This window comes from Rhizophagus irregularis, chromosome 12 (assembly GCF_026210795.1).
Source record: "Rhizophagus irregularis chromosome 12, complete sequence".
NCBI lineage: Eukaryota > Fungi > Glomeromycota > Glomeromycetes > Glomerales > Glomeraceae > Rhizophagus > Rhizophagus irregularis.
In genome coordinates this window covers 2015046-2028297 of record NC_089440.1, presented here as the reverse complement: position 1 = coordinate 2028297, position 13252 = coordinate 2015046, and the positions used below count along the sequence as shown (strand labels likewise).

Here is a 13252-nt window from a genome sequence, read left to right as displayed (position 1 = left end):
GATAATTTTTTTTTTTTTGCAATACTACTATATAAGCTATATAAGGCTTAATGTCCATCTTTTTTTTTAGGAAGATTTATTTGAGATAACAAATGAATTTTACGCGCTTTTTTTTTCGTTCTTTAAGTCGTTCCTCTAACGCTGCTTTTTTAAAGCAACAAAGACACGTTATTGTTGGCTCAAAATCTTACTCGATACTAAAAAGTTCAACTCCAAGAAAAGCTGTTAGTGTTAAGGTACTTACCACTTAAAAATAAAATAGATAATCTAAGCTAGTCTATGATAATTAATAAATTGAAATACAAAAATTATTTAAGCAAGGTCAATTATTACTAGTTATTTTACTTTATTTTATTTTGAATTCCAACGAATTAAGGTTAATACTTTAAACGATTTAAAACACTCTCACTCAAATCAAATTCGAACTATGAAAACACTCGATTTTGGTGGAACTAAAGAAGTTGTCTATGAGAGATCCGATTGGCCAAAAGAAAAATTTCAAGAGTTTTTTAAAAATGATACAATTGCTGTAATTGGATATGGGCCTCAAGGAAGTGGGCAAAGTTTGAATGCACGTGATAATGGATTAAATATTATCATTGGACTTAGAGAAGGTGGAAGAAGCTGGAATGAAGCATTGGCAGATGGCTGGGTGCATATTATTTATTACCATATATATTTGAGATTCACGTTTTTATATTGACGTAACTGCGATTATCGCATTATCAAATAAAAATAGGTTCCTGGAAAGACACTCTTTCCTATTGAGGAAGCCCTGAAAAAAGGAACGATTATTTTTAATCTCTTGTCAGATGCTGCACAAAAAGAACTTTGGCCTAAATTTGTACCACACTTAACAAAAGGAAAGACTTTATATTTTTCTCATGGTTTCTCTATTGTGTTCAAGGATGAGACTCATGTTATACCCCCAAAAGATATTGATGTAATCATGGTTGCGCCAAAAGGGTGTGTAATCATTATTTCGAAATTTTATAATTAGCGTTCTTTTCGAAAATTGATTTTTGATTTGGTTTATATAGATCAGGAAGAACTGTTCGTTCTCTTTTCCTTGATAAACGTGGCATAAATTCCTCTATTGCAATCTTTCAGGATGTTTCTGGTAAAGCAAAAGATACTGCTGTAGCTCTTGGTGTAGCCATCGGGTCAGGTTACCTTTATGAAACAACTTTTGAAAGAGAAGTTTTCTCTGATCTTTTTGGTGAACGAGGTGTACTTATGGGTGCAATTCAAGGTTTATTCCTTGCACAGTATGAAGTTTTAAGATCACGTGGACATACACCCTCCGAGGCGTTTAATGAGACTGTGGAAGAGGCAACTCAATCATTGTATCCATTAATTGGCGCAAATGGCATGGATTGGTAAAACATCATGTTACATCAATGATATATGATTTACTTATTATTTGGTATTTAATATATGACATTTAAATAAAGGATGTATGCTGCTTGTTCAACAACGGCTCAACGTGGTGCTCTTGATTGGTATAAGCCATTCCGTGATGCAAACAAACCAGTTTTTGAAAGATTATACGAAGCTGTAGCTAATGGAAGTGAAACTCGTAGAGTTTTGGAAAAGAACTCCTCGCCCACATATCGTGAAGAATTAGAAAAAGAGCTAGAAGAAATTAGGTAATTTATTATGACATGTTATAGTTATTATATATATTTTATTAATTGGTTGTATTCTATTAGGGAAAGTGAAATATGGAAAACTGGTAAGACTGTTAGAAATCTCCGTCCGGAAAATAAATAAAAAAAACTAAAAAAAACTTCTTTTATGTAAGTATATTATATCAATTAACAACGTATATATAAATTATATTATACTTTATATGATCCTCTAATTAAATTAAATTAGATTTAATAAATTGAATGAATTTATTCGTTTCATAAATTTTGGAAGTTTCTTTTACCATTGATAATTTAGCGTTGATAGTCTAATTCCGAGAGGCAGTTCATGATTTCGGATTTTTTTTTTTTAATAATTAAATTATTGATATCATGCTTGCATCTATTTATTTAGGACGCACCAATATTGAATAATTTGAAATTAGCACTAGCAAATTTCGATACTAAATAATAAAATTTTATGATTATACTTTTAAAGGAAAATCGTATGACAATAAATATTCGCCCATTTTTTTATTGATCTTTTAAAGATATGAGATATTCAATTGTGTATATATTTTCATCGCATCTATTAATAATAAAATTTTAAGGTTAATTAACACGACTTCAAACTATTAATGAATTACATAATTCAATGATCAATTACTTACATTTTAGCCAAATCCTCTAGAGTTTTTCCAATAGCTTTTTGTAAAAATCGCAATATACTCGAAAATTGATTGGAATATTGTCTTAAATATTTTCCATGTATAGCTAATAATTTCATTATCCATAATAAATGAAATTCAACATGAGGAGATTCTTCAATGTTACTAGCAATAAATTTTAATAATTTTTCTATATATTTTTCTGGAAAATCTTTTACTATTAATTCGATATTTTCAGGTGAAATTTTTTCATAAACTTGATGAATTAAATATAATTCATTAAGTCTAAATGACATAATAAGTGCTTTAAGATATTCCTCTGAACGTAAAGTTTCTAATATACTTTTAGGTGTTATATCAATTTCTAATTCAAATGGATCAAATAACAAGTTTTCATCTAATGAATAAATTAATAAACCTTCTGTTGATGCTGCTGACCATGATTGTCCTGTTGGTGAAAATTTTATAGATTTTGTACGAATTTCTGGGCGTGTTTTACGTATTGAAAGATCTCCTTTCTGTGTCCCTGGTAGACTATTATCTAACCTATCTTCTAAATCGCTTAATTCTCCCGTTTCATCTATTAAATCAAGTGGACCAGCTTCTGTTATATTTTTACTATTTAAAAATTCCTGTATTCCATCTAGAGATAAATTATGAGAGATTTGAAATTTTTTTAAAAGCAATTGACTTTTCGCATCATAAAGGCAAACATATTTGCTATTTCCTCCTGCTAATATACATGATCCATCAGCCGTATAACATAAACTATTGAATGATTTTCCTGAAGAAGAATTCGCAGCTGTGGTTCTATCATTGGCTCTCCTACCTCCAGAAATATCTTTACGACCTTCAATAGTACCAGTTTGAATACCATTTTCAACATCCCAAAAAATAATTTGACCATCTAATGTAGAAGTTGCTAATTGTTTTCCATCAGGACGATAAACTATAGCTAATACATCTGAATTATGGCGAAATATTTCAACATGTTTTCCACGATTAAATACATCCCATGTACGTGTCGTACCATCCCATGAGCCAGAAGCTAATTCAATACCAGACGGACTAAAAGCTAAAGAACTTATTGGTCCTTCATGGCCTGCTAACACATCTAAAAGTTTACCGGTTTGGACTGACCAAACAAAAATTTCAAAGGTATCCATTGAACCGGCACATACAATTTCTCCACTGGGGTCAACTGCCAATGCAGTAAATTGGACCGGTGAAGGTGATGTAAAGGTTCTAAAATTCCTATAACGGATTAAATCGAATGCTCTAACAGTTCCATCTAAAGATGCAGAAAATAACACTTGTCCGTTTTTCGCGAATTCCACCACCGACACACCTGAAGAGTGTTCAGAAAACGTGACAAAACAAAATCCAGATACAGTATTCCACACCTTAACTTTTCCATCATCACCTCCAGTCGCAATATTCTGACCATCTGCTGAATATGATAAGGTATTCATATCATAATAATGTCCTTGTTGCTTAAGAACATATGATTCAGATTGCCATTCCCAAACTAGAAGCTGTCCTAATTTCGAAGATCCGAATGCTAGCCATTCTCCAGTAGCATTAATTGTCACAGAATCAATCCTTTTTTGTGAAATACTCAAAGTATGAATATTGTTAAATTCTGGCATTTCCCAAATTCCAAAAATTCCAGATGAAAAACCAATAACTAGTAATTTTGACGCTGCGTGGTAAGCAGAACAAACAACTTTTGCACTAGATTGATTAAAATAATGGCGCGAAACTATCACCCATTTCTTTGCTAGTTGAACGTCTTCTTTTTTATCAATATCCATTTCATCATCCTCATCCTCCTCCCTTTTTATTTCATTAAATGCTTTGTATTTCCAAATAAATAATGCACCGTCTTTACTGACAGTATAAATCTAGGGGAAAAAATTGTAAATTATTTGTTTATCCTGAACAAATAAAAATATGAAAATATGTATTTACTTACTGTTTCCTGATCAGAAGAAAAATATGCACCAATTACGTAATTTCTGTGTCCTGCTAACGTAATTGGTGTGAATCCTTCTATGGGATGAAGAGAATAAATTCTTGCAGTCATGTCTTTTGAAGTGGAAATAAAAAATCTTTGCAAAAAATTATTAAAATATTAGATTAATAAATTAGCAATCAAGTTAGAGAATAGATGAATTTTTTATCTAAAAATTTACCGAGAATCGCTCGTCCAAGTTATAGATGTGACATCATCAAAATGACCTGTATACTTTCGATGTAATACGAATGGAGCAAATTCACGATTAAATCCTGGAGATTTCCAAACTTGAATATGCTTTCCAAGAGCAACAGCGAAATATCTAATTCAATTTATAGTTAAACTAAGCAATTAATTTAAAATAATTAATAATAATGAAAATACTTACTTGCCATCATTACTGAATTGGACATCTTCAGCTGGCGATTTGAAATTGAAATAGTGTAACACTACGCGACGATGAAAATTAATTAAAAGTACTCTTCCATCTAAAGTTATATAAAATTAACGTTAGATGAGTTTATAAAAAATATTTTAAAATAGGCTTAACAAACCTTCATCAACTGTAAGCAACAAATTAGCATTTGGAGACAAGGCTATTCGTTTGATGTTTTTTTTACTTTCAAATGGAAAAGTAAGGGATTTATTGCTTCGAAATAATAAACAAAAAAAAAATGTAAATTTCACTATTTATAGTTAAATATAAATTTCATAATTCTTAACTATAGAGGTAATACTTTAAAAGATCAAACATCGAAACACGGTTTCCAACCGGACTTAATAATGAATTTCCATCAGAAGTAAACAATAAATTTCCTTGGGTATATACTGTTCCACATAAATTAGAAAACTTCAGACAGAATAAAATATATTAATATAACTAACTCATGTATTGAGTGTGGTAAATTTAGTTACAAAACAATTACCTTAAAATCGGTCTTCATTTTCTTGATAAGAAAAGTTGATTATCTATAAAATTTTGTGGTTCTACTTCTACGGGTCTACCCGCAATTACCCGACATACCTTAATCGAAGACGCGTCTGACAATTGGGTGAGTGGCATAATGACCAATAAAATGGCCACATTCGTTACTTGATCAGCACTTAAATTTTGAATGCGCGATTGAAGATTATTATCAACGTACGAATTTCAGTTATCTGAAATAATGTCTATCTCAAAAGTTGTTAAAGATCTTAAGGGACGCCTTGATGAAAAAGTCTGTATTATTACTGGAGGAGGAAGGTAAAAGGCTTTAAAGTTTTATTATCGAGTAATAAATAAAGTTTTTTTACGTGTTATTTTTTTTCCCACAGCGGTATCGGTTTTGAAGCATCAGTTCTTTTTGCCCGAGAGGGAGCTGACGTCGTTGTAGTTGATATTGATCTTAAAGCGGCCGAAGCTACTGTTGAAAGAATTAAGGAAAAAACTGGACCAATACATGTTCGTAAACATGCTATTGCTATGAAATGCGACGTTTCCAAGGAAGCTGAAGTTAAGAAAGTTGTAGAAGACACTCTTAAAGAATTTGGTATATATAATTATTTACTTTAAGGTTTTGAATTTGGTTTTTAATCATACATTTTAAATAGGTAAACTTGATGTCATGTTAAATAACGCGGGTATTATGCATGCTCATGATGATGATGCTCTCAATACCGATGAAAAAGTTTGGTGAATATTAATATAACAGGGATTTTTTTTTTAGTTCTTCCTTAATTGATCTTTTATCATAATTAAGGGATCTTACCATGGATATTAATCTTAAAGGAGTCTGGTTTGGATGTAAATACGCTATTGAAGCCTTCCGAAAAAGGAAGAATGGTGGTAATATTATTAACATTGCAAGTTTTGTAGGATTAATGGGCTCAGCAACTCCTCAATTAGCATGTAAGTAATAACATTTATATATTAAGATTCAATATGAAATTAATTTAACAAGCCTTTTATAGATACCGCATCTAAAGGTGCAGTTATAGCATTGAGGTATGTAAAGTTTATTTTATATATAATTATTGGAAGTTCTCTAATATTCATTTGTCTTTTCTAATCCGAGTGAAGTCGGGAATTAGCAATTATTCATGCACGCGAAAATATTCGTGTTAATGCATTATGTCCTGGCCCTTTACGTACTCCATTATTAATGAATTATCTTGATACGGAAGAAAAGAAAAATAGACGCTTAGTTCACATTCCAATAGGAAGATTCGGTGAACCTATTGAAATAGCTAATGCTGCTTTATTCTTAGCTTCAGATGAATCAACGTACGTTACAGGTGTTGAGTTTAAGGTTGATGGTGGTCTCACCGCTGCTTATGTGGTAAATTTTACAAGTACTGTATGTAGAAGTAAATAATATTTAAATTTGTAATAACTTTTGTTATTTTTATGTTTTAGACACCTGAAGGACCTTGCACTAGCGTACCACCAAAAAACTTTAAAAAAGTTTCGGAAGAAAAGAATTAATGATGATAATTGTGAATTGTATTAGTGTTTATTTAAAGTGAATCATATGTATTTTTAGCAATAAAATAAGAGTTTTTATTATAATGTTTATACATGTGAATATTTATACATTTGGTGATAATATTACATGATCTATTTCTAAAATAATAAAATGCCTTACGAATGAAAATTTTTTTAATCTTTATTTAATAGAGGTAAACGCTCATAAACCTCATTTTTTAATTCTCTAAAACGGTGCAATCTTTCCATACCATAGGAAAGATAATCAAAATCAATTTGACTTTGACCTGATTGTACCAAGCCCCATAAGCCCCACATGACATGACTTGCTAAAGTAAAAGCATAAACTTCTAATTTAAGCTTTTGTAAATAATTATCATGAGTCTCGGAGGGATTATTGATTGTATGATCACTGGGAATAGAATAGGCATCTATATAAGCCCGGAGAAAATCAATTTGTTGATCTTCATTTGGGTATAAATCTAAATTCATTTTATGTGGAACTGACGAACGATAATCATACGTCCACTCACAAAAGTGGTTGGCGATGTCGAATGCCTGATAATTATAGCCGGCGTACTCAAAATCCACTACGACTAAACTTCCATCTGTCAGTCGTAGAATATTCCCGTATTGTGTCTAAATTATTAAATTAAATTAGAATGATTATCATTCAATACAACGTGGACCACCGACTTTAAACTTATACTTACATCATTATGTGCAAAGACAATTGGGGAATCAATATTGTGGCTAAGTTTATATTTGAGTTCTTCAATCTCATCTTTCAACATTTTAAAATCAAATTCTTCTAGACCTTTTCTTTGTTCTTCAGTACATTTTAATGAGGATATAGCGTTTAACGCCAACGGATACCATTTGTCAATATTAACCCAAACCTCAGGCTTAATGTTCTCCTGAGGAGGTGGACATATATTTATAATATTATGTAATTGAGACAGACGCTGAGCAATATATTTTGAAGTTGATGGATCTCGTAAATCATTACTTTTTAATGTCTCGGATTCAAGGTGTTGCTCGAAACGACCATTTTTAAACACACCCAATAATTTTGGTCCAATCTTCAAGTTTGATAACATCTCTAAAAAATTTAATTCTTTTTGTCTATCACATAGTTGATCTACACCGTTACCATACACTCTTAATAAAACTCGCAGAGGTTTTTTATTTTTAGTTTGATCATGTAATTTCTTTGTTCTCGTGATGAAAAACACGCAATTTGTAAGAGCTCCGCTAACACGCTCTATTTGAATGTCGCTTTCATTAGAGACGTCCCAACCTGGTAACATATCAGTTATAAGAGGAATAAGCGCATTACGTAATGTTACATTATCATCGTTACCTAATTTTCTATATTAATATCCAATAAAGAAGGGTTTAAATAATTTCCCAAAAAAAAAACCATTTAACTGAAAAAGTAATTATTAAAATGAATGCTTACTCTAAATCAAGTATAGTGTCACTTTCAGGTATCAGTCTTTCTCTTTTAGGTATCGATCTTTCCTTCGTAAAATGATTTTTATGTTTATGTTTATCGTTACTATTACTCCTATTTTTCTTAATTTTCTCATGATGATCTCTTTGAGAATCGTTACTTTTCTTTGCCATTAATACTGTCGATGAAGAACTCTTCCTTCCAATCAAATGTGTATTAGCAGAATCATGTCTAACATGTTTATGTGAATTAGAAGTAGAAAGTAGCGGTTGAGTATCTACAGATGACATTTTCTTTTTTTAATAAGAAATTTTTTTGATAAGAAATTTTTTTTAAAAAAATAGAGAATCCAAAAATTGGCGACTATATATATCGAATTGATGTTTCACATTCCCAAGAATTGTGAAAGGTCTTGTGATGGCTTGTGATGTATTGTGACATAACCATTTTTGGTAATAAATGAATATTGCCCCCAAAAATTACGCCAATAATACCATTTCTACATTTTCCGGTAATTCATGTGAAATGCATGTATCATATGATCGTATGTTTACGTAAGGTATTCTTTAAAAGTTGCGTAATACTCGTATTCTCAGACAAAAGTGGGCAAAGAATTCTTTTTATTGAATAAATGGCGTTGATTATAAATATTTGATAAAAACGCGTTACCTTCATACTCCTCCTTGGCGTTTATTGTAAATAGAAACAAAGGAAGAGTTCGAAAGATTGTTAAATTCGGAGCAAATTTCAGATCGGCATACTGTAATAACCAATGAACGTGATTACCAAAAAAGGTAAGGTCTATTGTAATAATGCCATACTTGCATGCATGCAGTTAAAATATTGTACAAAATTTATTAAAAAGTGTAGTTCCATTCAAATATAATCAAATAAAGAAATAACATATATTTTTATGGATTACGTACATAAAATAAAAAAAAGAGAGAAAAAAAAATAATAAAATAATATATATAAAATCAATTTATGCCAGTTAATAATTAATGCATTCACTACAAACACTTATAAATTACTTAAGGTTCTTCTAATCGAGATCTAGCCTATTATTATTAAGTTAAGAAGAATTGTTTAAATAATAATATAAATTGATAATTCAAACTCTTATACTTACAAGTTTCTTTGCCATTCCATAATATGTGTTCTGTCCATCATCTAAAAGGCTGTGACTTTGCGAAGCTCCAAGTCCAACTCCTGCTGTATAAATCTCTGGTTGGATTGGATCAACTATGCCATTTTTATTTTTACCCAAACCTTCTCCTGCCTTCCATCCCATATTTTGTAATAAACGGTTTCCAATATTATCTTCTCCAATTCCATATTTTGTGGGTTGCTCAAATGTTTCTTCAACTGAATTAGATGAACCAGACGTAGCAGGTTGTACGGGCCTCCTCGGCTGACCATAAATTTTCCTTCTTTGTGCAGCTCTATTATTATATTTTGTCTAAATGATAAAAAAAGGAAGATTTAAAAATCTTTCATGTTTTAAATAATAGTATATAGTTTTTGTACCTGAGATTTTTCATCATTTTGTAATCCATATGCTCGTTTCATACGAATAGTTTGTACCAAATGTTCATTCTCCAAATTCGACTTCAGATATTACGAAATATATATAAAAATAATAATAATTAATGTCTATGAATTAAGGATAATGAAATTCCAATGAAGCACACCTTATGTAAATCTGACATTTGCTCATGTTTCTGAAGTTCAGTAAAATCTACAAATTGTCGTTGACATAATAGGCATGCATTTAACGTATAATCGAAAAGACCGTCATCACTTAATTCAGGCTGTATATTGTATTATTAAAATAGTACATTTTAATAGCCAGGAAAACAACACTACAGTTTAATTTTTATATACCTGATTTGTATGTAATTCTTCCTTCCTTTCATTCCATTTTTGCAATTGTTCATGAACCTTTATATATTAAATTTGACGCATATACATAAGAACTTAAATAAATTACATCATAACTACGCATTTAATATTTACCTTCTTCTTTCCAATTGGCTTGTTTAACTTCTTTTTCTTTTCTTTAACTAAATAAAAGAAAAGTAATACGTAAATGTAAAGCAATAAAATTGGATTACATTTAGAAAAGTGAAATTCTGTACAAAAAAACTAACCTCCTTTCAAAGGATCCTTAGACATTGATATCGAAACTTCATGTGAGACTTCGTTTTCTTCAATTGTTTCCGAATCGTGGCCACTGGGAGAACCAATTATTATTAACAAATAATAAGACAAGTGCGGTATGACCGAGAGGGGGAACGATAAAAACGTGGCGAAGAGATAAGAAACAAGGTGGAACAATTGGGTTAACAAAAGCTACGGAAATATAAGTTTTCTCGATGCTCTGCTTCATTCATATTATTCTCGGTTATAAACTAACGTTTCTGGTGATAAAGAATCTCTTGAGATACTTGAATTAAATTGATTGATTTGTTGTGAAGTTACTTGCTGTTCGTGATTTATGGTCTCCCGCGGAGAATGGCTTCCTGAAGGCTGCTCGTGAGTCATGTCATCCCCTGCAGATAGCATATTTTTGTCATCAGAAAATTGTTGGCCTTCAACTTCTTGAGACTCAATTTCAGGAGTTGTTGAATTGGTAAACATTTCTTTGTCTAGACAAATAAATAGTAAATTCATAATGATATAAAAAAAAAAATAGAAAATAATAAAATTAATCTTACTCGTAGATTGATTTGTGTCAACTTTTTGTTCAATTTCAAGATCAGCATAAAATGCACTAAGCTCAGAATCCTGATTTTTCTTTGGAGAAGAATTTGACTTATTATGATTATTTGAAGTTGAAACCATATCAGAAACTGAAAAGATAGATTTAGTTTCGGCTTTTCCGGTAGATGTCAAAACCGCGCCCATGTCTGAATAGAAAGCATTCAATTCATCTTCAACATTCACTAAATTTTTTTTTTTAAAAATTTTTTTTTTAGAGTTTAAAAAAACCAAATAATAACTGCATCAGAAGAACAAAACGAATTCTGTTAAAGAAGTAAATAAACCGCACATTTTGTATCAGGAACAGCAACTGATTCTTTTGACTCTTCTGCTAGGCTCTCTTTTCGATTTTTACTTTCAGCCTCGTATACAGAAGCCGAACTTGTAGACGATGAAGTTGCATTGGGCTCAATTTGGACCGAATGTTGTGATCCGCCATATTCAACTGCATATGCTTTTTGATCCCAATACGACATGGCAATTCCATCATCTCCCCAAATAGTCCACTCAGTAGTAGCATAAGCCGGTATAAAACTTCCGGGGTGAGCAAACGTTATACTAACAATTCGTGAGTCAACTACAAATCCTCCTGGATAATATTGAGGATCATTAAAAATTGACAAGGCATATGAAGATGTCTAACGATACGATTCGGCAGTTAGTAATATTTTTCGCATTATGTTTAAAAACAAAAAAAAAGAAAAAGAAAATAATAATAATAATTTGTTTTCTTAAATAAAAATTAAGTAACCTGAATATCATGATAATCTAAAAATGCAAAACCCCATGACATCCTAGAAGCTCGATCTTTAATCAACAAAACCCTCCTTAAAGCTGCCAACTGACTTATAGTAGCATAAAGAGTCTCTTCGGTAGTTAAAGGATCTAATCCACGGACTAATAAGATATGATGTGGAACTTGACCTAAATCATTTTCTCCATCATTAAAGAACGAATTGGTAGGTGCCAGATGTAGTGAACCAGACACCATGGATTCTGCATCGCCAAATATAATTAAAGATAATGTGAGAAACCATACAAATAATAATATATATGGGATTCTGGAGCAAGTCGTTTATAATTTAAATAGTACGACTTGATGTCCAAAAGGACTCTGTGGTATTCTCCACAATCTAATCACACCTTTCTTCGAATGATGACATTGATGGCAACTTTCGCGTTTTTTGTAATTGAGAAAACCGCACTAATCGAAAAAATTTTTATTAAATAAAAAAAAAAAATTATTTCAAATTATCCAAACTTATCTCATACATACATTCTTGCAAGCCCAACCTTCATCCTCCGCGGATGCGCTATTACTGTATTCAACACGAACACGAATATCCTCCATCATGATAAAAGGGTGATTGGCTTCTACGAATTGTCTTGCATGCTCAACGCTCGTAAATTTAACAAAGGCAAATCTGCGTGAATCTCCTATTAATAAAATTCAAAGTTTATATTTATTACAAAACACTAGAAATTCTCTCTTTATTTCATAACATTTATACGCTCCAATATAAGTGTTAAAGATAAACCTGTGCGGCGATCCCTAATTAAGCGTATATTCTCAATACTAGCGTGCAAGTTATCAAGTGTTTGTTGAATCTAAATTTAAACAAACAGTGGTTATATATTTATATATTTATATATATTGAGGAAAATTTATAATATAATTCAACACAGGAAAAAAAAGTGAAACGAACGTCATTTTCGGTAGCTGCAAGTGGCAACCCTTGTAGAATAACATGATTATTGGGTTCACCAAGATTTCGTTCCCTCCAACGTCCCTAATTTTTGTCAAAAAGCATTCATTTAACAGTTTTGAAATGCATAAAAAAAAATTAACATAAATCTATATTAAACCTCTGGAGCTCTCTCTCTTTCATGTCTAGTTTTTCTTCTTTTACTGTTTTCCTCACGATCGTCATAATGAAACTTATTTCCCCAAGAGCGTGCACCAATATCATCTGGTCTACCTCTTTGAAGGAAATCCTCTCTCCAATCTTCCTGCCTATTTATTCCGCCAACTGCCCTATAACGATCTACACTACGTGATCTACTACGAGACCTACGACGTCGATAATATCTGTTGTCTTCACGGTATTCACGTTCACGATTATCTCTACCATAGTCTGGGCGGTATGTTTGATTACGGCTGTAACGAAAATCCGACATTTTAAGATGTTAAAAAGCAAAACCTGGTGTTTCAAATGAAGTAAAATGAAGTTTATTCAAAACTTTTTCGCCAATCAG

General features: G+C 31.3%; 5 protein-coding genes across 5 annotated transcripts; 2 read left to right on the top strand and 3 right to left on the bottom strand.

Annotated features, from left to right (window-relative positions):
* The first annotated feature begins 68 nt into the window (after window positions 1-68).
* OCT59_004008 (Acetolactate synthase mitochondrial) lies at window positions 69-2177 on the top strand. The gene is made up of 7 exons (XM_066148002.1): window positions 69-236; window positions 377-652; window positions 740-966; window positions 1041-1379; window positions 1455-1649; window positions 1713-1799; window positions 2044-2177. Exons 1-6 carry the CDS (start codon window positions 93-95, stop codon window positions 1771-1773), a joined length of 1242 nt encoding a protein of 413 aa, XP_065996642.1. The 5' UTR covers window positions 69-92; the 3' UTR covers window positions 1774-1799; window positions 2044-2177.
* Window positions 2163-5257, bottom strand: OCT59_004007 (uncharacterized protein; the record flags this gene model as incomplete). The annotated part of the gene is made up of 8 exons (XM_025318215.2): window positions 2163-2217; window positions 2300-4200; window positions 4272-4407; window positions 4492-4635; window positions 4702-4801; window positions 4868-4962; window positions 5051-5163; window positions 5240-5257. 8 exons carry the CDS (start codon window positions 5255-5257, stop codon window positions 2163-2165), a joined length of 2562 nt encoding a protein of 853 aa, XP_025176666.1.
* Window positions 5258-5439: 182 nt separating this feature from the next.
* OCT59_004006 (uncharacterized protein) lies at window positions 5440-6867 on the top strand. Its single transcript, XM_025318216.2, has 7 exons — window positions 5440-5556; window positions 5628-5842; window positions 5904-5985; window positions 6053-6201; window positions 6264-6297; window positions 6373-6631; window positions 6709-6867. The coding sequence occupies exons 1-7, from the start codon at window positions 5480-5482 to the stop codon at window positions 6775-6777; spliced, it is 885 nt and encodes a 294-aa protein (XP_025176667.1). The 5' UTR covers window positions 5440-5479; the 3' UTR covers window positions 6778-6867.
* On the bottom strand, window positions 6831-8567 carry OCT59_004005 (uncharacterized protein). The gene is made up of 3 exons (XM_025309344.2): window positions 8240-8567; window positions 7491-8148; window positions 6831-7416 (listed from the first exon to the last, which is right to left on the bottom strand). The coding sequence occupies exons 1-3, from the start codon at window positions 8521-8523 to the stop codon at window positions 6952-6954; spliced, it is 1407 nt and encodes a 468-aa protein (XP_025176668.2). The 5' UTR covers window positions 8524-8567; the 3' UTR covers window positions 6831-6951.
* Window positions 8568-9070: 503 nt separating this feature from the next.
* Window positions 9071-13199, bottom strand: OCT59_004004 (uncharacterized protein). The gene is made up of 16 exons (XM_025318217.2): window positions 12863-13199; window positions 12703-12786; window positions 12535-12604; window positions 12273-12433; window positions 12140-12200; window positions 11748-11992; window positions 11286-11634; window positions 10951-11178; window positions 10650-10881; window positions 10384-10466; window positions 10250-10296; window positions 10118-10174; window positions 9925-10044; window positions 9761-9841; window positions 9363-9692; window positions 9071-9291 (listed from the first exon to the last, which is right to left on the bottom strand). The coding sequence occupies exons 1-16, from the start codon at window positions 13172-13174 to the stop codon at window positions 9265-9267; spliced, it is 2487 nt and encodes an 828-aa protein (XP_025176669.1). The 5' UTR covers window positions 13175-13199; the 3' UTR covers window positions 9071-9264.
* Between the last annotated feature and the right edge of the window lie 53 nt (window positions 13200-13252).

What these genes read in the sequence shown, in the direction of transcription:
- OCT59_004008 (XM_066148002.1), top strand. Translation starts at nt 93, where the DNA reads ATGAATTTTACGCGCTTTTTTTTTCGTTCTTTAAGTCGTTCCTCTAAC. An exon ending in GAAAAGCTGTTAGTGTTAAG is followed by an intron (nt 237 to 376) that starts GTACTTACCACT and finishes CAACGAATTAAG; the next exon opens with GTTAATACTTTAAACGATTT. An exon ending in AAGCATTGGCAGATGGCTGG is followed by an intron (nt 653 to 739) that starts GTGCATATTATT and finishes AAATAAAAATAG; the next exon opens with GTTCCTGGAAAGACACTCTT.
- OCT59_004006 (XM_025318216.2), top strand. Translation starts at nt 5,480, where the DNA reads ATGTCTATCTCAAAAGTTGTTAAAGATCTTAAGGGACGCCTTGATGAA. An exon ending in GGTGCAGTTATAGCATTGAG is followed by an intron (nt 6,298 to 6,372) that starts GTATGTAAAGTT and finishes ATCCGAGTGAAG; the next exon opens with TCGGGAATTAGCAATTATTC. An exon ending in GTCTCACCGCTGCTTATGTG is followed by an intron (nt 6,632 to 6,708) that starts GTAAATTTTACA and finishes TTTATGTTTTAG; the next exon opens with ACACCTGAAGGACCTTGCAC.
- OCT59_004005 (XM_025309344.2), bottom strand. Translation starts at nt 8,523, where the DNA reads ATGTCATCTGTAGATACTCAACCGCTACTTTCTACTTCTAATTCACAT. An exon ending in GACACTATACTTGATTTAGA is followed by an intron (nt 8,149 to 8,239) that starts GTAAGCATTCAT and finishes ATATTAATATAG; the next exon opens with AAAATTAGGTAACGATGATA. An exon ending in TTGTCTTTGCACATAATGAT is followed by an intron (nt 7,417 to 7,490) that starts GTAAGTATAAGT and finishes TTAATAATTTAG; the next exon opens with ACACAATACGGGAATATTCT.
- OCT59_004004 (XM_025318217.2), bottom strand. Translation starts at nt 13,174, where the DNA reads ATGTCGGATTTTCGTTACAGCCGTAATCAAACATACCGCCCAGACTAT. An exon ending in AAGGTTGGGCTTGCAAGAAT is followed by an intron (nt 12,201 to 12,272) that starts GTATGTATGAGA and finishes TTTTTCGATTAG; the next exon opens with TGCGGTTTTCTCAATTACAA. An exon ending in AAGAATTACATACAAATCAG is followed by an intron (nt 10,045 to 10,117) that starts GTATATAAAAAT and finishes TACAATATACAG; the next exon opens with CCTGAATTAAGTGATGACGG.